The 24,696-nt window shown below is 43.7% G+C and overlaps 1 protein-coding gene across 1 annotated transcript in view; it reads left to right on the plus strand.

Moving 5' to 3' along the window:
• LRP2 (LDL receptor related protein 2) overlaps window positions 1-24,696 on the plus strand; it is a 144,549-nt gene that overhangs the window by 69,507 nt on the left and 50,346 nt on the right. The window contains 19 exon segments of the mRNA XM_083404211.1: window positions 470-718; window positions 2,122-2,333; window positions 3,349-3,533; window positions 4,953-5,181; window positions 6,754-6,931; window positions 7,838-7,966; window positions 9,743-9,909; window positions 10,799-10,942; window positions 11,105-11,214; window positions 11,814-11,991; window positions 12,477-12,690; window positions 13,525-13,764; window positions 14,958-15,146; window positions 15,933-16,853; window positions 18,009-18,174; window positions 18,556-18,714; window positions 20,134-20,423; window positions 22,096-22,299; window positions 23,492-23,734. Of these exon segments, the coding sequence (XP_083260337.1) occupies window positions 470-718; window positions 2,122-2,333; window positions 3,349-3,533; window positions 4,953-5,181; window positions 6,754-6,931; window positions 7,838-7,966; window positions 9,743-9,909; window positions 10,799-10,942; window positions 11,105-11,214; window positions 11,814-11,991; window positions 12,477-12,690; window positions 13,525-13,764; window positions 14,958-15,146; window positions 15,933-16,853; window positions 18,009-18,174; window positions 18,556-18,714; window positions 20,134-20,423; window positions 22,096-22,299; window positions 23,492-23,734 (4,407 nt within the window).

The following is a 24,696-nucleotide window of genomic DNA, read 5'->3' on the forward strand; positions in this document are numbered from 1 at the left end:
ATGAGCACCGCCTGTTATTTTCAGATGCCTGTTAGCTGACGATACCTTTCAAAATATTTTTCTTCTTCTGGTACTACTTGGATGGCATTTCAGCAATGACAGCCCACAGGAAAAGCAGGCCTTCCGTGCTGGCTATGTGTTATTACCTGCCAAATTGGCTCAGAATTTACCTCAAAACATGTTAGTTATATGTATACATATCAGTATACATTCCTTTTACTTATAACTTATTTAGTGCACTTGTGGCCCTCTAGATATTGTTGAATTCCCAACCTCCCCAGCCAGGGAAGATGGGAGTTGGGAGTCTAATCGTAATATATGAAGGCCCCAGGTTCCCCAATCTCTCCTACTCCTACATAAGAGCAGGCACTGTTACTTTGCATTTGTTACAACTCCCTTTTCTATACTTTAGGGGAGTTGAGAGGTTTTCATACCTGCTGGTTTATGTCCCTCTCCCATTTATTTGCAGACCAGGAGAGCTGTACGGATAATAATGCCGGATGCACACACGACTGTATCCAAGGCCCCTTTGGCGCTCAGTGTTCTTGTCCCTTTGGGTACCAGCTGGCCAACGACTCTAAAACCTGCGAAGACATCAACGAATGTGACCCTCCAGGGTTTTGCAGCCAGCACTGCCACAACGAACGAGGGTCTTCCAGATGTTACTGTGACGAAGGTTATGTGTTGGAACCCAATGGGAGGACTTGCAAAGTAGCAGGTGAGGAAGGCAACGATAAGTCCATAAAGACAAGTGCACATGTAGATCCCCATGTCCCTAGCTATTCTGTGGCCTTGGCAAAAGTTTGTCCCCTGTTAAGTCACCTGAAACATATTAAGTAAGAAAAGGGGTTGGGGGTGGGATTGAGCTGATGAAACTTGCAGGTGTTTTGTTTGGTTGCTCAGCGTTTTCTGTTTAAATTAAGTTGTTAAAAATTAGCATACAGTCAGTGGTCGTATTTAAATTGGCACGCAGTCAATGGTTATATTTATTTGCACAGAATAATAACAATAATAATAATTAATAGTAATTTATTATTTATACCCCGCCATCTGGCTGGGCTCCCCCAGCCACTCTGGGCAGCTTCCAACAAAATATTAAAATACAGTAATGCATCAAACATTAAAAGCTTCCCTAAAGAGGGCTGCCTTCAGATGTCTTCTAAAAGTCTGGTAGCTGTTGTTCTCTTTGACATCTGGTGGGAGGGCGTTCCACAGGGCGGGTGCCACTACCGAGAAGCCCCTCTGCCTGGTTCCCTGTAACTTGGCTTCTTGCAGTGAGGGAACCACCAGAAGGCCCTTGGAGCTGGACCTCATTGACTGGAAGCCCTCCCTCTGTGCCTCACTGTGAATTATAGCATTTTACTGGATGGGACCCCTAAACCCTTTCTAGATGGCAAAAAAGGAACTGCTGCAACATTTTTATTTTTTCTTAAATTTGCATACCACTCTATACCTGCAGGTCTCAGGGTGGAACAACCAAATAACCCCACCCCAAAAACCCCACACATTTAAAAAGGGTATTGAATGTCAGTCAGGCAAAGGCCTGGTTAAAGAGGAATGTTGTTTGCCTGGTTCCTAAAGGTGTATAATGAAGGTGCCGAGCGAACCTCCCTGGGGAGAGGATTCCACAAGTGGAGAGCCACTTTCTTCATGGACAGAACATTCCCATTCCTGTTTGTGGAGCAGAGGAAGCTGTCTTATACCGAGTAAAGACTCTTGGACCCATCTAGGACAGCATTGTCTAGGCCAGGGGTAGTCAACCTTTTTATACCTACCGCCCACTAATGCATCTTTCTTGATGGTAAAATTTCCTTACCACCTACCAGTGCTCAATGGAAGGAGGATTCAGCTTGTCCCGTAGAACCCCCTACTGCCCACTAGTGGGTGGTAGGGACCAGGGTGACAACCCCTGGTCTAGACAACCCCTGGTCTCATGCTTTACTGACTGAGCTATCCCTTAGAGGCCTCTGTAGCATATGCTCTGCCACCGAGTTCCTGTCACAAAATGAGGCCACTACTAGTCCAGGGGTGGCGATTTTATGACTGGCTTTTCCTCCAGCAGGTTTTTGTTTTTGTGAAAAAACTGTTACAGAATTTACATGACTTTGCCTGTTTTTGCAGAATTTGGGAATCTCCTCTTGTTGGTGGCAAGCCGTAACCAAATTGTTGTCGACAACATAACTTCCCACGCGCAGCACATTTATTCTTTGGTTCGCGATGGAAGGAACATTGTCGCGGTTGATTTTGATTCGGTTACTGATCGAATCTTTTGGTCTGACACCACACAGGACAAGATTTGGACTGCCTACCAGAATGGGACAGACAGGAAAGTTGTAAGTCTCTCATGGAATGCAGACATTGGTCGCATGTCACGATTGCATGGCGCCCCTGTGTGTGTGTGTGTCCACTTCTTCACTTGTGCCGTAGCTAACTTCTTTACAGATGTTCATGCAGTGCACAGATGTTGAAATGGTGGAGCCAGCTGTTTTCATTTGTGTAATGCATGAAGGGACTGACTCCCATGGCAAACGCCATTGTTTGCATTCTTTGACCCAGTGGAGTGAAAAGTGCTGTACAAAGGCATGTGCTGACCTCTGCGATTTCCCCAGATGTGGGAAATTTGACATCATAATCTGTGATAGACCCATCTCTCACAGTGCCCTGCTTTAACGCTTGTTATGTACGTACGCTGTTGGGAAAGGGAGTAGAAAACAGAGCTGTGTTATGCACTGTGGGGATAAGCCTGCATGGCTGCTAAATGTTGCAGACTGGGTAGAGGATTTGCTCGTTTCATTTGATGTCTGTCCCTCGTTTCAATCCGCAAGGGTCCCAAAGGCAGCTTTCATTTTCTTGATGCTTGCAAGTTTTTGGATGAATCCGTCTCTAAGGGTTTTGTACAGCAGTTTTACTTCCAGCACACTGCTGGGTAGATTCTTCCCGTAATAAAGGAAACAAGCTAAAAATGCACAGGGCACTATATTTCCTAGTACGTAATTGATAGTACTTGTGACTTTTGTTTAACCCTTTGCTACTGCCAAGTCCTCTTGCTTCTCTTGAGCTATTAATGTATCTTTAACATTACTCAAATACTATCCGAATATGAGAGCAAGCCAACTGCTTCCAGCCATAAGCCATTTGTTTGTAGTAGTTTTAGAATAGCAGTGAATCGTTTCATTGCAGTGAATTAGTCTCTTTGGGAACATGAGTTACGCAGCATAGCTCTCTTTTTGCTGTCAGTAAGAACGAAGCTGCTCCTTTTCTTTTCCATAGGCAGTTCATTAATTTTCACTCATTTTGGCTGTAGCAAACTGCAAGAGCACTAACTTGTTCCTTCATGGTTCCCGGCAGGTACTTGACAGTGGTGTTACCGTAACAGAAAGCATCGCAGTGGACTGGGTAGGCCGCAATCTTTACTGGACAGACTTCGTTCTTGAGACAATCGAGGTCTCCAGACTCGATGGGAGCCACAGGACAGTGCTGATCAGTGAAAATGTAACAAACCCAAGGGGACTAGTGTTAGATCCCAGGACAGAGTAAGGTTTTCTCCTTTTTTCAAAAGGCACCTTTCGACAATGGGATACTTGCTTCCTTGGGAAGAGCAATTTAGCAAAGAATTATTGAATTAACAAACTGTAGTGTTATATTACCATTTGCTGGTATTTGTATGAGGTGTAGTAGTCAAGCCACTTGACCACATTCCCAGAAGTTGTCGTTGAGTTCTCCCAGAAGTGTTGTCCAAAGCTTAACCTAAGCAGATTGAACAGATTGAAATCTGTGGGTTTTGGATCAGACTGGCCATCTTGTGCCACTTGACCACTTCCAGTTCACCCCATTGTTAAGCAGCTCCTTATACAGGGAATGTGCAATTCATAGGACATTAGGTGTACTTCTGGCTATGTTCTATGGTCCTCCTATTCCATAAGCTGTAGGAAATGGTCTGACCCAACCATGCCAGCCCAATAAATCCAACTCTTTGGCCAGCTTGGGTTAGTCATCATAGATACATTTAGCAAACACTTTTTATTGTTTGCATGGTATATTTGAAAATGCACCAGCCACTTATTTACATATGAGATTATTTGAAGAGTTGAGGGGCTTTACAATCCTGACTTTATATATTCTCCATGAACTAGGTTGTGTTAGTTCAATTTCAGAAACAGTGGAGCATGCTGGAGAGATAGCAGCTTGCTGGGCCTGCTCCAAGAGCAGAGATGCTGTTTTGTTTCAGCCTAGATGCTATTTTTTTTTTTTTTTGCTCCTTGTTTTCCATAGACAGTAAGTTTTGAGGAAAGGGGTCAAGGACATAAGGAAACATGAGCTGAGACACCTTGCTCTACATGTATTTTTTTGAAAGAGTATATGCTTCTCTCTCTCTCTCTTTTTTTGCAAATGCAGGATCTTTTCCTCCTTTGCACATTTTATAAACTGAGATTTATATATCTTTGACTCCTTTGTTTAGAAGCAGTCAGCTCCACTTCTTTCAGGCCTGGGGTTCTTGTGGAAATGTATTGGTGTCGGAACCACAGCAAGCATCTTGACGAAGTCTCGTTTAATTAATATGGTTGCTTATTACATTTCTGAAGCCCTGACGAGGCTGATTTCAAGGCTGAAACTAGGGGCAGTGTGTGATGACAAGTGTTTCTGGGCTGTCTGAACTCTGCCCTAAAAATAGAGAAATGAGGCAGAAAATAGCCCCATTTGGGCCCCAAGGAAAGCTGGGCAGGGGACTAAGGCCAAGGGCTTGGCTTGCCTTAAGGCCAACTAAGTGAGCTCTTGGCAGAGGTAAGATTCAAACCAGGGACTTTCTGGCCCTTGACTCTCTCTCTTAGCCATTACACTATAGCACATTTCAATACACCAAAAGCAGCTTTTGTGAATGAGGTCCTTTGACATTTCCGATTGTACCAGTGGTACCATTGTTCCTGCGATCGTTAATCAGTTGTTTTCCACAGTGCTCACGTGATGTTCTGGACAGACTGGGGCCGGAATCCCCGAATCGAAAGAGCAAGCATGGACGGCACATTACGAACCACCATCGTCAGTAAGAAGATCTATTGGCCCAATGGACTTTCCATCGATTACCCAAACAAGCTGCTGTATTTTGCCGACGCCTATCTCGACTACATTGATTTCTGTGATTACAACGGAAACAACAGGCGCCAGGTGGTGGCAAGTGACTTGGTATGAAAAGGAAAAAAACAAGAGAATTGGCCAGGGGCGCAGGGTGTGACCATGGATTCCTGTATGGTGCAAATGGCTTCTGTGTTCTTCTGTGGTTAGGCAGCAGGTCCCAATCTTCTGACTCTACTCCAGAACTCTTGCGTCCAAATCCAACACCTGTTCACTGCACCATGACAGATTTCTGAAGCCATTAGCCTACAATATATTGCTTAAAAAGCACTTACAGTGGTGCCTCGCAAGACGAAATTAATTCGTTCTGCGAGTCTCTTCGTCTAGCGGTTTTCTCGTCTTGCGAAGCAACCCTATTAGCGGCTTAGCGGATTAGCGCTATTAGCGGTTTAGCAGCTATTAGCGGCTATTAGCGACTATTAAAGGCTTAAGGGATTAGCGGATTAGCTGCTAAAAGGCTATTAGCGGTTTAGCGGCTTAGAAAAAGGAGGTGGGGAGTGAAAAAAAATCTCAAGACTCGCAAGACATTTTCGTCTTGCGAAGCAAGCCCATAGGGAAATTCGTCCTGCGAAGTGCATCGAAAAACGGAAAACCCTTTTGTCTAGCGGGTTTTCCGTCTTGCGAGGCATTCGTCTTGCGGGGCACCACTGTATTTTAAAAAGTTCTGTGGCTTGTTGTCTAGTTCCTGTATGGGATGCAGTGCTTGGAGAGGAAGAACATAGGGCAACTCTGTCTTGTAGGTGTTGGCTTAAGGCTGACAAAGTCTATTGAACTTAAAAAGACTTCAGACATCCCACCGTATTGTGATTTTTGGGACCCCAAAACATGGCTTTCATAAGAAGTGAACTATTCAGTCTAAGCACAAGAGAGCAAAACTGAGGAGTGAGGCTTATATGATTTCTTTCTTTCTTTTTCTTTTCGGAATGAATTTGATTAGGGTTTATAGAGAAAACTAACAAAACAGTATCGAATATTGTTTCCTCTGTTTTATCCAAACTAAGACTTTGATCTAAATACAATAAAAACATAAAGAAAAAGGAGGGGAAGAGAAAGAAATAAGGAGAAAGAGAGAAATGAAAAGAAATAGAAAGGAGGTTAAAAGAGAGAGTGGGGAATAAAATCCAGAAGGTAAGGGACTCCTGATTCTTCATCCGTCCACTATTAACAATATTCACTTCATCCCCTCCAATATAAGACCCAACAAAGCCACTTACTATAAACAAACATCATCTTCAATCCTCAAATCCAAATGTCATTATTTCTTTTTCACTCAAAAGGTCAATGAGAGGTTTCCAGTCATTAACAAATGTTAACAATGGCTTTTCTCTGATTAAACATGTTAATTAAACATGTCAACATCTCTCAGCTAAGTCCGTTAATTTTAACAGCCATTCTTCCATTGTTGGCAATAATGGGTCCTTCCACCTTTGTGCGTACCATATAAAAGTCTTGCAGCCTGGAGCGATGCTTACATTATTTCTCATATTTTACCAGGTTGTGGGAGAAATTACACCTGAGAGTAAATGTAAAGATTTCTGTGCTGTGCCACTTATTCTAGATACCAGTAACAACTGTAATAGCAACAGTGTTAAAATGAAACCAAGCCCTTTGCCCTTCTTTTAGGTGTTGCGGCATCCTCACGCACTGACCCTTTTTGAAGATTTTGTATACTGGACGGACCGATACACCCACCGAGTACTTCGAGCCAACAAGTGGCATGGAAGAAATCAAACCGTGATGGTTTATAATATCCACCAGCCTCTGGGCATTGTTGCAGTTCATCCTGTGAAACAGCCGGCCGGTAAGCTCAGCCAGTTACGACTTTGCAGCAGAAAAGCAAAACCATCCAGTGTAAATATTAGTAGACATCAATAATATTTTGGATACTTCCAGCGATGATATTGGGCAAACTCTCTAGGGCCGCAGCGCTAAAGCAGGGGTGGGAAAGAGGGTCTAGCCCCTGCAGGCCATTTTGACACGTGGGTGGGATCGTCCATCTGTCAATCCCCTGATGTCACAATGATGTCAGGTCATCTTTTTTTTTTTTTTTTAAAGTACAGGCCCAGCTCCAACTGTTAGGAGACCGATAGAAAACTTCTGTTCCCAGCATTCTTTGGGGGAAGCCATGATTGTTGAAGCGGTATAAGGATGCTTTGAATGATTGGCGTGGATGAGGTTCATGAGTACAAAGAGTTAAGAGGAAACAGACCTATTTAGAGGGCCTCATAAGCAGCTTTCCTTCCAAATCCCTACTGTTGTTCTAAAAGTACAGGTTTCTTTTCTTTCTTTTTCAAAAAAGGTTTTTATTAGGGTTTATAAAGAAAAATGCAAAGATTATTGTCAAATATCCTTTTTTGTCCAAACTAAAACGAGAAAGGAAGGGGAAAAGATAGAGAAAAAGGAATAAAAAAATATTTAAGAGTGAGAGAGAAGCTAAAGAACTTCAAATTCTTCGTCTGTCTGCTATAGATAAACATTATTCACTCCATCCATCGAGTATGACCTAAAAATAAAGGTTTTCAATGCAAACCAAGATTCTGGGACATAGTACCGAGACGCCATCAATAACTAGTCTGAGCTTGATGTAAAAAGCCAGATGTGACAAACCGGTGGTCTTGCCTAATTCCCTCATTTCATATCATGCCACGCTATTTCTCTGTTTTTTCCCAATTTACCTTATCAATGCTTTTATTTCTCTCTCTCTCAGGTATCAATTTTTGCAGCTCATCCCCCTGCAGCCACCTGTGCTTGCTTTCTGCATCTGGACCACGGTTTTATTCCTGCGCCTGCCCGTCTGGCTGGACTCTCTCCCCTGATCGTGTGAACTGCATGAGAGGTGGGGCCCCGGGAACTGTAGCTGGAGAGAGAAAGAAAACCACAAAACATGCCACTATCAGGGAAAGACTTCTCTAGTCCCCGTCTGGTATTTCAGCAGAGTATAGGGGAGCAAATCTCCCAGATTTTGTTGTTATCGTTTTCAGGAAACACTGTGCAAATGCAGTTTATAAAATTAGACCGCCAAACCTGAATCAGTAGGCATGTATTTTGAAAACATTTCAAACTTTGCGTTACATGCATTTAATATGTGTAGGACTCCACGTTCTGTAGACTTTTCTGCTATACACTGAAAACATACTGTATTATGATAAATGTTAAGCATTCAGTCAATTGGACTTGATAATGCACATGAATACTTAACTTCCTTGGAGATGCTCTGGCAGGCCGTGCGTCATGAGACTTAAATAGGATAGATTCCCTTGGGATTTGAGCATCCTTACTGGATACTGCAATCCTATGCCTCCATACCTGGGACTAAGCGTCTCTGGAAACAGTGGTTAGGAGCCTAAGGTTCCCTTTTCTCTGGGAGAATGAGCTTCCTCAATGGAAGAAGTGATAGAAGGTCTTCTTTCCACTGATGGAAAGAACCTTTTGGATCCAGCCCAGCAGGACTCAGCTTCTGAGTTAACATGCACTGCACAGTGGTTTTAACACAGAAGAGCAGATCGTAGCAAACACAAGTATTACACATTCTCATTCAGGATTTGGAAAGAATGGGGGTGGGGGGTGGGCTTGACCTTTTCCCTTGCAGAGATTGATTGGGGCTGTAATCCTTGCTGACATTGTTTAGTTCAGCTTGCCAACAAGAAACTTTCAGCGACTGCACTGAGTCGCGTTTGCTTGCATTGTTTTCTTTTCACCACAGTGGTATTGTTTAAGTCTGCACAGCTAATTGGTGGAGCCAATATTGCAAACCGTCACGATGACAGAAAAGCACAAAGTCCCAAGCAGCACTGTTTTCTTGTTTTTTAATCATCGCATGGCAGTTTGATCCATGATATGCAGCCCTTGAACATTTTTGTGTTTCCCTCCTTTCACTGTGAAGCTGTTAAAACCGGTTTGTTTGTTTTTGCTCCCCACCCCCCCTTTTTTAAGCAGTAGAGCTGTGTAGTAGTATGGTGGTCCGGTTCTCTTAATATGCAAGCAGTTCAGAATTTCAGGACATTTTGAACATTAGGCCTCTGTGATAGGCCACACTTTGATCTCGGAAGGGCTGTGTGGGGAGAGGAAAGTATCTGCTATTGGAGTTTGCTGCTTGGCAGTGTGTTGGACTCGATGGCCCTTGTGGTCTCTTCCAACTCTATGATTCTATGGAGTTGACTTCATGCTTGCAAGTCAAAAAATAGGGCAACAGCTGCTGAAACGCAGAGTAGCTGCAAAGGTGACAAAGACTTGAGTCTCTCTTGGATGCCGATTTCAAGCGGACTGCTCCAGAATTAGTGCTTTGAGGACATGGATGCCTTATAGGAAGGAACCAAAGCTCAGTGGTGGAGAGACACACCTTTTATGTTAAAGGTTTCAGGTTTGATCCCAGGCATCTCCATTAAAATTAAATAAAAATACCTCGCAGCGGAGCCTGGAGTGCCACTGTTAGTCAGAGTCAATAATACTGGGCTGAATGCACAAATAATCTGACCTGGTATGAAATGTTCTACTGTGTTCATACATATGTTTCAATGAGCTGAATTTCCCTCCAAGCCAGAGAATTACATTTTCTTATTTTTAGGAAATACAGTAGAGTAAAATTTTGCTGCCTTATCATGCTCTTTTGCAGTCGAAGAGCCGTTCCTTATAGCCGTAAGAGATAACATAATTTACGGCATTTCTCTGAACCCTGAGGAGAAGACCAATGATGCGATGGTTCCAATAGCAGGAGTGCAGAATGGATATGATGTTGACTTTGACGACTCGGAACAGATGATCTACTGGGTTGAAAATCCAGTAAGTAAAATGCAGTTGCTTTGTATAGCTGTTGGCTGGAAGCGCTCTGCTTTGTAAAACTGCCGTAAGGAATTGATGCTTTAGCCCGTTGGTAGGCATGCTGACTTTTATCTGCAGGGCAGCCCCAAATGGCTGATTGTACTTTGCCTGTTTTGCCACCCTGTGCTTGGCAGGTAGGCAGACACCATCTTGTGAAGCAGGTCATTCATTGCAATCTATTACGAAAGCCGAATTCATTATTTGGCTTGCTTGGGAGAGCTGCCAAATGTCAGGCCTGCAATTTTTTTTTTTTTAAAAAATTTTATTCTTAACTGCACTTGTGACTCATATTTTTGCTGAAAGAGCCCCCTATGGTGGCAAACTATATCAAGGTCTCATTCATGCACAATGAGTTGCATTCAGCTAAGTCGTGCTCAGAGTAGACTCACTGAAATTAACGAACCCAAATTAGATGTGTCCATAAGCTTCAGTGGGTCTACACAGAGTAGGACTAGCATTTAAACCACATGGCTTCCCCCAAAGAATCCTGGGAACTGTATTTTGTGTAGCTCTGTGAGGGGTAAACTGTGTTTCTCAGGATTCTTTGCATTTAGAGCCTCCTTTTCTCTCTACCCCTGATTCTTTATATCACTATTTAGGACTGGCACATTTATTTTCATTTATCAGACAGTAGCTGCCATCCTAAATACACTTCCTTGGGAGTTTGTGCAGTGGGACAAACTTCTATGTATAGAAAGTGTCTAATCTGAGGGCTTTATTTGGTTCTTTTTTACATTCAAGTTGTAGTAGACCCAAATAATCCTCCTTAGAGCTTGTAACACTCTACAATACACATGTGTAAGACGTTCATGCTTTTTCAACGCTTGGCATTTGTTTTTTCTATCTTCAGGGGGAAATTCATAGAGTGAAGTCAGATGGAACAAACAGGACAATATTTGCCCCAGCATCTATTGTTGGTTCCCCTATGGGCCTTGCTTTAGACTGGATATCTGGAAATCTGTACTACAATAACCCTGCCACACAATCCATTGAGGTAAGCCATTATTATCTTCAGGATAACAATTTTAGGATCAAAAAATATTTGGTTTAACACCTCAGCTAAGTAGCTTACAGGTTCACTGCTGTGCCAACAAGTGTGCAAATTGTGATTTAAAGTGCCTTCCTTAATTTCTGTGCCATACGGTTTGTTTGGTAGGTACTGACGCTCCACAGAGAAGTAATTTATCGAAAAACACTAATCACCAATGATGGTACTGCTGCAGGATCTGGAAGGCCAGTTGGTATAACCTTGGATCCCATTCGTGGGTAAGTTCAATAAATTGTTTCTGGCTCTATCAAGGTTTTATATTCCTGGCTACCAGGTTTGTGTCCCAGGGAGGTCACTTTCCTGCTTTCCTGGTCGCTGGATCCCAGACTAGCTGAGACAAACCAACTCTAAAGCACAGTTTATGAAGCTGCCTTCTTTCAACTAACCATACTTAAGTTTAATCACAGTTTCAGGTTTGAACAGCACATTAAACTGAGGAAACTTCCGGTCTCTTTGTGGCCAAGAGAGGGAAGCGGAAGCCAACAAGCCTGAGGGTTACTGAGGCTCGTAATTGTTGTAGCACTAAGCCATTTGGTTTAACATTCTGTCCAAACACCATTTGTAGTAAAACACGTCATTTTGTACTAATATAAAATGAGGAGTGTTGTTATACACACTTCAATAAGAATTCCACAAAGCAGTTCTATAAAGGCCTACTCAGAAGAAAGTCTGAGGCCATAAGAGCCTGCTGTTAGGTCGGTGTGCATAGGATTGCAACCAGAATGCCAAATCTCTAAATGCGTACACACACACCCATTGGTTACTGAAAATCCTCATTTCCTGCTTTCTTGATGATTGAAATAACATTACGTTGCAGGAAGCTGTATTGGACGGACCATGGAACTGACAGTGGGGTCCCAGCCAAGATTGGCAGTGCGAATATGGATGGCTCAGGTATCCAGACCCTCTTCACTGGTAATCTGGACCATGTGGAGTTTATCACCATTGATATCAAGGAACAAAAGCTGTACTGGCCAGTCACAAGCACCGGAGTGGTATGTATGCACATATAAACTTGGGTACGTTTGTGTGTCTGACTTCTGCTACTTATCACAGCCAAAGAGTTATGAGCTTTAAAACAGAAATGATGAGGTGGTTAACGCTGAGGAGGGAAGAGATGGATCCATCACAAAGTATTTAGTGTGCAGCTTCGGGTAGCTCTGGAATAAATTCTGCATTGCAAATTTTTAGCGGATGATTAATTTCTAGAGTTAATAGGAACGCTTAGCAGAACGATTCTGTGAATGTCTACCCACGGAATTAAGTCCCATGGTATCCAGTGGAGCTTACACTTCTGTTTATATGATCCAAATGGTTTTTATTTGGGATGACTTTTGGGTGTTTCTGAAAACCGTTCAGTCATAACTGGAAATTTAACTGCCAGACCTAGATATACTTTAATTTCAGGCAGGGAATTCTTGTGGACAGAGATCTGACTTCGCAGTCAGTTGTAATACAGTCCATGTCCTTTACCTCCTAGATTGAACGAGGGAACGTGGATGGCACTAACCGGATAACGCTGGTTGTTCACCTTTCTCACCCGTGGGGAGTGGCGGTCTATGGCTCTTTCCTGTACTACACTGACCGGGATTATGAGGTCATTGAGCGGGTTGACAAGTCCACAGGAGCAAACAAAGTGGTGTTGAGAGACAATGTTTCAGGACTGAAATGCCTCCGGGTGTATTATCGAGACAGTGAGTATAAGATGTCACCTGTGAGAAGGTTTCACAAATTCCTAATTTTGAATTGCTGTTGAGCTTGTTCCTCAGCACCAAGTACAATGCTTTAAATAATAGCTAAATAAACAAAAATCCAGAGGGAACAAGTCTTAACTACAGGGTTTTTTTACCTGTGCAGGTAAAAGCATCAGATTACTGGATAGGGGTTGGGTTAGCTATCTAGATTGAGCTGGGGCATTGGAAGGAAGAACTTTTCATTTCAGCTGTGCATTTATTGTCGTTTGTTGGTTTATTTTAAAAGCTTTTATCAAACCAAACCAGCCAGTTTTGACTCTTGTGGAACCTTACAATTTTATTTTATTTTTAAACACCCTATCAAATCCAGTGAAGTTATCAGAGTAAAAAATCAAAAAAATCTCACTTGCTTAAAACATAGCAGCCTCAAGCAACACTCCTGCAGCCGACTGCGCCATGGTCACAGACAGCAAGCCCACCTGACGAGCTATGCTTCCATCTTTTTACTAAGGACAGGTAGAGAGATTTCCAAGTGGGCTTCCCCCAGGAAGAGAACTCCACAACCACGGCCCTGGATTATAATTCTTCTCTCATACATGTTTATTGGCAACAAGTTGGTCCATATAGTGGGAGTTTAATTCACTTGCGGCAATCTGTTGTTACTTTTAGAATTCTTTAAAAATATTCCTTTTTTACTAGTAGCTTGGGAAGGTTCTTATTTCATTTACAATCCAAGATTGCTGTCCGCTTTTTTGTTACTCCTTCAGGGTGCTCATGACTCGCTGTTAAATCTTGGTTCCTAGGTATTCTTCTCTCTCTCTCTCTGCTTTATAGATTCCGCTGGTTCCTCAAATGGCTGCAGCAACAACCCTGGGACTTGTCAGCAGCTGTGCCTGCCTGTGCCGGATGGGCGCTTCTCTTGTGCCTGTGCTACTGGGTTCCGGTTAAATCCAGACAACAGGACCTGCTCCCCTTACAGCTCCTTTGTCGTCGTTTCCATGTTGTCTGCAATTAAGGGCTTTAGCTTAGAGGCATCTGACCATTCTGAAGCCATGGTCCCCATGGCAGGAAGGGGTAGGTTGAGATTACAGGAGACGAGCAAAATCCTTTTATGCCTAATGCCAGAGTCTACTGTTGCAGATGGATAATGCCTTCTGTGTCTTTCCTGTAAAACGCGTGTATTTAATGTCCTGAGACTAAAAGTCAGGTGCGCAAACCAGCTAAGCAGAAGCGTTTCAATTTAAGCCAATTTACCTTCAATGAAAATAGGCTAGAATCTACGAAGCCTGGAACATGGGAACAGAGGGCAGATTCAGATTCTAGTAATTGTATAGCAGTGCTACACAGGGAGACCATAACACAGGGATGCTGCTGGACTCCCAACTGCCTTCCTCCTTGACCATTGGCCATGCTGGTTCGGGTTGTATTCCAACAATATCTGGAGAGCCACAGGGTCTTCCTTTCTACTGTAGCATTTTAAATGTCCTCACCAATCATATGCATAGTTTCTACACAATTGCTACAGAGGCCACAAGTATTGGAGTGGAAGTTGTCCATGTTATTGGGACAAAACACCTTGATAAGTGGTTTCAGGTGTTAAATACTCTCTTTGGAACATCATGTCAGCATGTCTGTAAAGGGTAGAAACTCAGGTGCTAACTGAACACAAGGAAGACTTCCAGAAGAGAGACCCAGGAGAGCTGGTGCACCAGGAATAACCTAGACTGAGGATCTAGGCCAGTGTTTCCCAAACTTGGGTCTCCAGCTCTTTTTGGACTACAGTTCCCATCATCCCTGACTACTGGTCCTGCTAGCAAGGGATGATGGGAGTTGTAGTCCAAAACCAGCTGGAGACCCAAGTTTTGGAAACACTGGTAGATGCTACAGCCTTTTCTGGCTGTCAGCCAGGCCCTGATCTGGACAGGTATTTACACAGACTTCCCTTTCCTTCTGAGAAGCCTTGTTTGACTAGTTGGGCAGTTTTCTGGTGCCTCTGGAGTTCCTGTCTGGCTCATTGTTTCTTCTGCTATTGTATTCCTGAGGTTTTCCACCTTGTGGTCCGTGATGTAGCTGGAAGTTCAGGCAACCAGTATGGAGTCCTCTGGTGCCACGACTGGAGTGCTGGCATGCAGAGGCTCTGTGTAAACGGTGGGCTCCTCAGAGTTGTTGACAGTGTCAGGGTTCATTTGGACCTTATCTTTTCCATTACCTGAGCAGTGCATTTTAATACAATGAATTAAACGACCTGCTTCCTTACTATTTTTCAGGGAGAAACGCGCTACATGTGGATGTCCACATGCCTTCTGGTTTCATTTACTGGTGTGACTTCAGCAGCAGAACTCCGTCTCAGAATGCAATACGCAAAATCAAGCCAGACGGTTCTTATTTTAGGAACGTCATCACAGATGGCATAGGACTCAATGGAATCCGTGGTATTGCAGTTGATTGGGTAGCTGGTCAGTATTACTGCTGCTTAACAAACTTGTTTCTAATACTTATCTTTCAGAAGCACTTATGCCAAGAATCAAGTAACAGGAAGAATAATTATAATGACCCGTTAAAGCAGGGATGGGAAACCTACAGCTTAAGGGTCAAATGGAGCCTGGCAAAGGTTTCAGTTTGACCCATGAGGCTATTTCGCCCAAACTGTGTCCTGCCCACCTATCAAAGTTGGCCCGCAGTGATGGGGACAAATAAGGATCCATCCTACAGAGGAGAAGGGGGAGGGGAGCCTGAGACTCACTGGTGCTTGTTCCTGTTAAAAACGGTCTAGCATTACATATGAATGCGGGCAATTGGAAATTCAAGTGAAACAATGTGAAATCTGTGAATCTAAGGCTGGCCCTGGAAGATGTGTGTAGGAAGACACAAGTATAGCTGCTTGTAACCTTGCAGGAAGAGCCAGGGAAACTGCCTTTACCATGGTTTGCTGAGTAAAGATGTAAATTTTAGTCATGCAAACCACAAAGTTTGCAAATCCAGTTCACACCCAACTGATTTGTGGGCATCCGTTAACCATGGTTTAGGTATTCAGATGTAACACCTTTTTTTAGTATGTTGGAAACTGATGTAAGAGTTTGACCCTAAAAAGTGGTTGAAATAAACACCTTAAATAAATTATGATTAAGAAAAATCTGATTAAAATCAAGAACATTACAGGACCATCCTGAGAAATTATATACTTTCTGTACTTAGGTTATCATACTAGACTTTAGCGTTTTCTTTTATTTCATTGCACATAGGAAATCTCTATTTTACCAATGCATTCCTGACTGAGACATTTGTAGAAGTTCTTCGTTTAAATACGTCTTATCGCCGCGTTCTGCTTAAAACCACTGTGGATATGCCGAGGCATATTGTAGTCGACCCCAAAAACAGATTCCTCTTTTGGGCAGACTATGGACAGAACCCCAAAATAGAACGTGCCCTTCTTGACTGCACTAACAGGACTGTGCTGGTCTCTGAAGGCATTGTGACCCCACGTGGCTTAGCAGTAGATCACAGCAACGGATACATTTATTGGGTAGACGATTCTTTAGACATGATTGCAAGAATCCCACATGACGGTGGAGAGCCTGAGATCGTCCGCTACGGCAGCCGTTACCCAACTCCCTACGGCATTACTATTTTTGAAAATTCTATGATTTGGGTGGATAGAAACTTGAAGAAAATCTTCCAAGCCAGCAAAGAGCCAGGCAATAGCGAGCCGCCAACAGTTATAAGAGACAACATCGATTGGCTGAGGGATGTTACCATTTACAACAGCCATTATCAGTCGCTGTCGCCTGCCGACATCAACAACAACCCCTGCCTAGAGAACAATGGAGGCTGTGCTCACCTGTGCTTTGCACTACCTGATTTGCAAGCGCCAAAATGTGGGTGTGCGTTTGGGTTCCTAGAAAGCGACGGCAAGAGGTGTTCTGTCTCGACGGACAACTACCTGATCTTTGCTTTGGAGAATGCCATTAGCAGCATCCATCTGGACCCTGAGAATCACAGCCCTCCGTTTCGTACAATGAACGTATTGAGAACTGCAGTAGCTCTGGACTACGACAGTGTGAACAACGTGATCTACTTCACTCAAAGCTCTCCTGCAGGCACAGGAAGAATCAGTTATGTTAGTATCTTCTCAGGAACGGGTAACCCCACTGTAGTGGCATCAGGTAAATATAATTAAACATCAGAAACCAGGAGTTTTATTGCAGCCTAGTCTTACAAATATTTACTCAGGTGAAAGTTCAAAGTGATCTAGAGTGATCTGGTGAACATTGTATACTTGACACTCTAAAAGCTTTTGATAAGACTCCTAAGTAAGCTTTAGAAGTCATGGGATAAGAGGACAGGTCTTCTTATGGATCAGTAACTGGTTAACTTACAGGAAGCATAAAGGTAAAGGTACCCCTGCCCGTACGGGCCAGTCGTGTCCGACTCTAGGGTTGTGCGCCCATCTCACTTAAGAGGCTGGGGGCCAGTGCTGTCCAGAGACACTTCCGGGTCACATGGCCAGCGTGACAAAGCTGCTCTGGTGAGCCAGCACCAGTGCAGCACACGGAAACGCCGTTTACCTTCCCGCTATAAAGCAGTACCTATTTATCTACTTGCGCTTGGGGGTGCTTTTGAACTGCTAGGTGGGCAGGAGCTGGGACCGAAAGACGGGAGCTCACCCTGCCGCGGGGATTTGAACCGCCGACCATGCGATCGGCAAGTCCTAGGTTTTACCCACAGCGCCACCCGCGTCCCTACAGGAAGCATAGAAGAGGAATAAATGGATAGTGTAGATCAGAGCTTTCCAAACTGTGCCGCGACAGGTTAGTGCGCCGACTGCAGTGTGTAGGTGTGTCACATGAACGCTCCCTGCGCTCCTCCTGGGGCTGGAAAGGGTTAGTTGAACCTCCGGTTTGTTAGTAAAACTGAATTACTGCAATCACGAAATGATGCAAAACCGAATTACTGTGTCGCAAAATGATGCGTGTCCAAAAAGTGTGTCACCAACTTGAAAAGTTTGGAAAGCTCTGGTGTAGATGATCTTGTGGTAGGGGTTAAGTGTGAGGCATCTAAATTTGGTGACGGCACCAAATTGTTTGTGGTGGTAAAAACGAGAGGGGATTGCAATGAGCAGTCTTCCCAGGTACAGTAATGGGGCCTGAACTGTCAGTGACTGACCAGGAAAGAGATCTGGGGCTCATGGTGAATAGCTTAACGGAAGTCCCATTGAAGACTGTTGAAGCTAGAATAAGAGTGTTTTTGGTGCAACTTATGGTGGTTTTCACGCAAGGATTTATTTGTTCCCTACATTGTTTTGCTCTCTGCGTCTTAAGATTTGGGAACTCCGGATGGCATCGCCTTTGACTGGATCAGCAACAGGCTTTATTACAGTGACTATCTAAATCAGACTATCAGTTCAATGGCTGTGAATGGCTCTAATCGCTCTGTGGTGGCCCGTGTTCCACGGCCAAGGGCCATCGTCTTGGATCCTTGCCGAGGGTAAGTTATAATTTTTGTGTGATGGAAAAAGGGATGCCCATTTCTGTATAGCTGCTTGTCTCTCCAACTAGCATTAATATGGGAGTTTTTTTTTTTTTTTTAAATCCAGTTCTTCTTTGTGATCTGCTCCTTTCCCAAGGATTGCTTAGGGCCTCCTTCCCGAGGAACTTCCAACCTCCCTCAGCTCCAGCAGGGCCAGTTGCCAAGGATGATGGGACTTGTAGTGCCTAGTCCTCCAAGCCAAGGCACAGAAGAAGATGCAATTTAATCCACCCCCCCACTTCCTTTTTATACTTATAGGTATCTTGCCGTTCCAGGTGAAAATGAGTTTCTTGACTGTCTCTGACTCCTTTTCCAATTGTCAACTGTATTGTCGATTAGGTACATGTACTGGACCGACTGGAGTTCCAGTCCTAAGATAGAGCGAGCCACACTTGGAGGTAACTTCAGGACTGCCATTGTAAGCACCGACTTAGTATGGCCAAATGGACTTACCCTTGACTATGAGGAACAGCAGCTGTATTGGGCTGATGCAAGCTTGTACGTATTTTGTGTTCCATTTGCTGCATGTTTTACTGTTAGGCTTTCTCAGCTTCTGTCAGATGGCTGCATGGGGTCCTTGGTTTAAATAATATGCAGCTGTTTATTAATGTAGAAACCACATCCAGAGTAAATACTAATGATTCCAAGTGTTTTAGAAATGTCAATAATGCGAATTAGGGCTCGGCAATACCTGGTTTTCAACATCATGATCAGCTAAACAGCACGATATACGGATATATCACAGTGTCTGAAACAGGGATGTCACCAAGTAGAGATGACCTGGCAGCAGCTGCTACTTAGGCATCTAAAACAAATACATTTTTACTTACCTTTAGCATATTGTTACAGCTGTTATTTTATAAAGGTAAAGGTACCCCTGCCTGTACGGGCCAGTCGTGTCCGACTCTAGGGTTGCATGCTCATCTCGCTCTAGAGGCCGTGAGCCGGCGCCGTCCGAAGACACTTCCGGGTCACGTGGCCAGCGTGACGAAGCTGCAGCTGGCGAGCCAGCACCAGCGCAGCACACGGAAACGCCGTTTACCTTCCCACTATAAAGCGGTCCCTATTTATCTACTTGCACTTTGAGGTGCTTTCGAACTGCTAGGTGGGCAGGAGCAGGGACCAAACGACGGGAGCTCACCCCGCCGCGGGGCAAAAGGGGTAGCAGGAATCATGAAAGAAGTGATGAACCACTTCACGGTTTTTTCCCATATCACAATTTTTTTACATAGCACACAAACGCTGTGATTTGCGATATATCGCCATGTCAAATATTATGAAACCATTATGTGGACTACAAACCGATTTTGGATGATTTAACAATACATTACCCAGCCCTAATGTGAATGCTCATGTAATGGCTATAGCAGGGGCTCCCACACTATGGTCCATGAGCTTCATTGGGGTGACGTGCGACATTGCTGTGGATTTGTGGTTGAAGATGAGAGACAGAGCATTTAGTATGAATTAAATGTTCATATGGCTTTTTTATTGCGTTTTTGTGGCTTCTCTTATTTCTTAACATTATTATCATATTGTATTACAATTTGCAGTCTGTGGAATTTGAAGTACAAGATAGAAGAAATAAAAGAAGCCATAAAATACTTTTAAAAAATCACCCAGAATTTAGTGCAGCTCATTGCAATTCCCACAGCAGGCAGAAAAAAGCATTTAGAGAGTTTCAGCGACTTTCAAGTGGTCTGTGGGGAAGAGAGAGTGGAGACCACTGAATGTAGGTCGCAGGAGAGTCCTGAAACTAACAATGTATAGTTTTGCAGCATCTTAAAGACTTGACAGTTTTAACAAAGACCTGGGCTGTATCTTTCAACATCCCAATGGGGTCTGTAGACACAGTCGCATGGAATGTTACAGGCTCATGGTTGGTGTTCAAACACTAACATGTCCTACTTGTTTTAGGCAGAGGATTGAGCGTAGCTCCACTACGGGTGCAGAGCGTGAAATTATTATTAGCACTGCCCTGTATCCATTTGCGATGACCCTCTTTGATCAGCACATTTACTGGACAGACTGGAATACCCGAAGCATTTACCGCGCCAACAAATATGACGGGTCAGATCAGAAGGTTATGCTCTCGAACCTGCCCTCCAGACCAATGGATATTCACGTTTGGGCCAAAAGCAAGCAACAGCAGTGCTCCAATCCTTGTAATCAGTTCAGTGGCGGTTGTAGTCACATCTGTGTACCAGGTAAGATATTTCACGGTGCCTTTAATTAAAATGCACGTTGTAGCGGAGTACTGGGTTTCAACAAAACATCGGATTGGCAGAAGGAATTGTTATTTTAAAGGCTTGCACATGAATGGAATTTTGGCTTGGACCACCTTATCACTTGGCACGAACAAAGCTAAGCCACGGCAAAACCCAACCATACCTGAGGCTGAAATAATAAACTAGACATACTGAATCAGCCCCTTTAGTATGGTATTCCCTGCTCTGACTTGTAGCATCTCTCCAACATACCAGGCAGAGATCTTTCTCATCACCTGCTACCTGATCCTTTTAATATCCATGGAGTTGTCATGGATTGAACCTGCATACTGTCTAGCGCTGAGAATAAAATCATAGAATTGTAGATTTGGAAGGTGCCATCTCGTACAACCCCCGGAAATGCAGGAATCTCAGCTAAAGCATCCATGACAGATGGCCATCCAACCTCTGCTTATAAACCTCCAAGGAAGGAGAGTCCTCAACCTCCAGAGGGAGTCCATTCCACTGTCAAACAGCTCTTACTGTCAGAAAGCTCTTCCTGATGTTTAGTCAGACTCTCCTTCCTTGTAGCTTGGAGCCATTGGTTCGAGTCCTGCCCTGCAGAGCAGGAGAAAACAAGCTTGCTCCATCTTCCATGTGACATCCCCTTAGATATTTGAAGATGGCTATCATAGCTTCTCCCATTTCTCCTATTTCCAGACAATACTTACTGCATTGTCAGGGGTACATGCAGCATTCACTTAGGCTGGGCACACAGTACACCTTTAATTCTAGGCACTGTAGTTCATTAAAGATAGCTGGGAATTGTAACTCTGTGAGGGGTAAACTGCACTGCCCAGAATTCTTTGAGGGAAACAATGTGCCTCAAAGATAGTGTGTGCACTGAGACTGCTGGAATGCCTCAAAGCAGTTGTAATATGCCCACACAGCAGATGCAAGTCAGTAATACCTTCCTCTTCTCATGTTGGGGCACTGGCCTTAGGAACCCACTGTGGAGAGTTGGAGGAAGGCAGGAACCATTTTTCAGGTGCACTGGGTGACAGTGATGGGTGGGTATGAACGCAATCCTCTGTGCTTTACAGCTGTGAGCTGCTCAAAATGTCATTGGTCTGAAGAAGTATTGACTGTTAATAAGGGGATGCTATTTTTCTCGAAATTGTACTCCAGTTTCACCATATGTGGGTGAGAACGGCAGTGTGGTCATAAGCCCACGACATCAACATTCTTCTGTTTTCCCCCCAAAATTGCCGTCTTGCACTGGCTTTGAAGCCAGTGATTAAATTCCCATTGGTTCCAAATGGAGGAGAACTCAGTTAGTGCTAAGCACAGCTGCCATGTTACGTTAAGCAGCAAAAGACCTGAAGAGACCCTTCTTATATGCTGACATAAACTGTAATATTTGCAGTCCTGAAACCCCTAACTCTGCAGTGGACTCATTATCATAAAAGTGGCTTTGTACTTCAGGGTACAAAGTTAATGGATGGAGTCCCTTGTGCTGTAAAGGAAGCTACGTGTGTGTGTGTGTGAGAGAGAGAGAGAGAGAGAGAGGGAGGGAGGGAGGGAGGGAGGGAGAGAGAGAACTAACATTCTGGGAAAAGTGTTGTGTAGAGATGTTGGCCTGTTATCATTTTCTTGTTGTAATTAAACACAGGTCCAACTGGTGCCGAGTGTCAGTGCCCTTCTGAAGGACACTGGTATTTAGCCAATAACAACAAGCATTGCATCGTGGACAATGGCACCAGGTGTGGAGAAGGGCTCTTCACCTGTCTGAATGGCCGGTGCATCTCAGAACGCTGGAAGTGTGACAACGATAATGACTGTGGGGATGGCAGTGACGAACTGGAAAGTGTGTGTGGTAAGCACTTCAATAATCGAATCAAACTCTCACCCAGTTGCTGTTGATTTCGGGGTGGGAGGTGGAAACATTTTGGAAAAAGTTCGAGAGATAACCAATACGCGTTTGGTCAGAGAACCATTGGGCTTGTGAACAGGGCTGTGTACAAGAGCTGATCTCATTCAGAATGTAATTCTTTTAGTGTAAAAATGAAAATTAAAACACTCCTTTGGTTACTATGAAGGACATGACAGCAATGTTGAAATTAAATTACCTTGTTCAATTTGAACAGTGTAGAGAAAAATAACTGATTTTCAGAAGGGCTGGGAAGTATCTGCCCAATTGAGAAAAAGTCTGCATGTGTGAGACTTGGGGGTGAGAAGCTCTTTGGAGTAGAAGATGTCCTTAAATAATTCACTAACAATTAAACATTTCTTAAGACTGTTTCTTCCTCAAAGATCTTGCAAAGTTAGGACTCTAAGCTACCATTCCCCTCTATGAAATCCATTGGGTGCATAAATCCATCCTGGTAGGACGGTTCTCCATGCTGAGCAAGCAAGGAGGGAGAAAAAGGGGAGGGCAGGGTGCATCTGAAGACCCTTTTCTTGTAACACTCAGTTACAGAATTGGGAGTGGATCTACGAAGTGAAATAAAAGTCGTATTTTCTATTGACTTTTTAATGGCAACTCGGCCTTGTAACTTTAGGGCTGTGTCTTACATAGGTGCCCCAAATAAAATATTTGAGCCCCCCTCCCAAGTTGATGGGCATTCAAATGGTGTGGTTGCACCGTGTCATGTGATTGATTATTTGGGGTGGGTCTTGCTCCCTCCCCATATTTTATTCAAGTTTTCAGCCCTGCTGTCTTAGCTACAGAACTCCAATCTACTCTCTCCCTCCATGCCCTTCCATTTGAACTTCTCTCTGGCTCGTTACATTTTCATTTAGGGCAAAAAAGGGTTCGCAGGGGTTTGAAATGTCTGGAAATTTATCATTCATGTAGAGACAAAAAGAAACACATTGCCTTCTATTTCTGACTGATTCAAGGTGTGTATTTTATTTTACATGCAGTCCGTTTTGCAGCCGTGTTTGCCCTGGCAGGTAAAACAAACCGAGTGCTGTGTGTGTGTGTGTATTTCTTTGATGTGTTTGTCAAGGCCTTCAGGTTCTCTTCTGTCAGTGACATTGCTTTGTCGCCTCCTCTTTCCCTTTAGCTTTTCATACCTGTCAGCCAACAGCTTTCACCTGCGGCAATGGGCGGTGTGTACCCTACGCTTATCGCTGCGATCACTACAATGACTGTGGAGACAACAGTGATGAGGTGGGCTGCTTGTTCCGAACTTGTGACTCCCACACAGAATTTACTTGCAGTAATGGAAGGTGTATATCTCTTGAATACGTCTGCAATGGTGTAAACAACTGTTATGATAATGGCACGTCAGATGAGAGAAACTGCCGTAAGTTGATTACAAACTATGTATTGTCCTTTAGGATCTCACTCGTTAGGCTACAGAAGAAGAAACGTCTTCTTAAATCAATCAATCAATCAATCAATCAATCAATATTCTGTAGAAAAGAAGAAAGCACTTTGCAAAAACTGTATTTTTGACACAATGGCATCATTTGCATGTAATGCTAAACCAAGCTGTGACATAGCAAGAATGAGCAAATAGGTAGGTACCCAGTGAGAGAATCATGGCAGCTTCCCTTTTCTGCTGGTCCTCTTGATGCTATGCAAACCTGGGATCTGTCTTCTGGAAACTGTTGAGCTGTAAAACAAGAGCGAACCTTGGTTACAACTCATGGGTTTTGGGGAGCAGGACAAACCATGAGCTCAGGTTCGCACTTAATGCCAAGCCAAACCATAGTTTCGCTCTGGCAGTATGGCAGCAGCAGGGCTGAGGGAAGAGTGAAATAGTCATGATTTTCTCCTGGGTATTTGCAAGCTTGCTTGTTCTCACTAAGCCATAGTTTGAAGTAGTGTTTTGTGGAAACCAGACCACTGTCAAATTTACAAGTAACATTGAAAAACTGAATGGCTGCTGTTTGATTGTCTGTTGGCATCTGAGTCTGACTGATTTATTGCATTTGCCGCCATGGAACATTATGGCAAGGACTTGAATCAATATTTCATGGTGCCATTTGTTGTGCAATTCTCGGGGCGGGAGGAGAGGGGGAATTAGTTTGGTTTGGTTTTGTATGTTTCAAGAATGAATAAGCGTATATAACCCTAATTGCTTCCTTTTCTGCTCTTGCTGCTGGGCCAGAGAACAAACAAATGAGGGGCTGGTTTCATGTTATTTGTGAACCAGTGGCTGTGGTTTGTTTCCTGAGACAAACCATGGCAGGGAAATCAAGGACAAACTTTAAGAACATAAGATGAGCCCTGCCAATGGGAATCTAGTCCAGTGGCCGGCCT

The sequence above is a fragment of the Podarcis tiliguerta genome (genome assembly GCF_965153285.1).
Source record: "Podarcis tiliguerta genome assembly, chromosome: 1".
Lineage (NCBI taxonomy): Eukaryota > Metazoa > Chordata > Lepidosauria > Squamata > Lacertidae > Podarcis > Podarcis tiliguerta.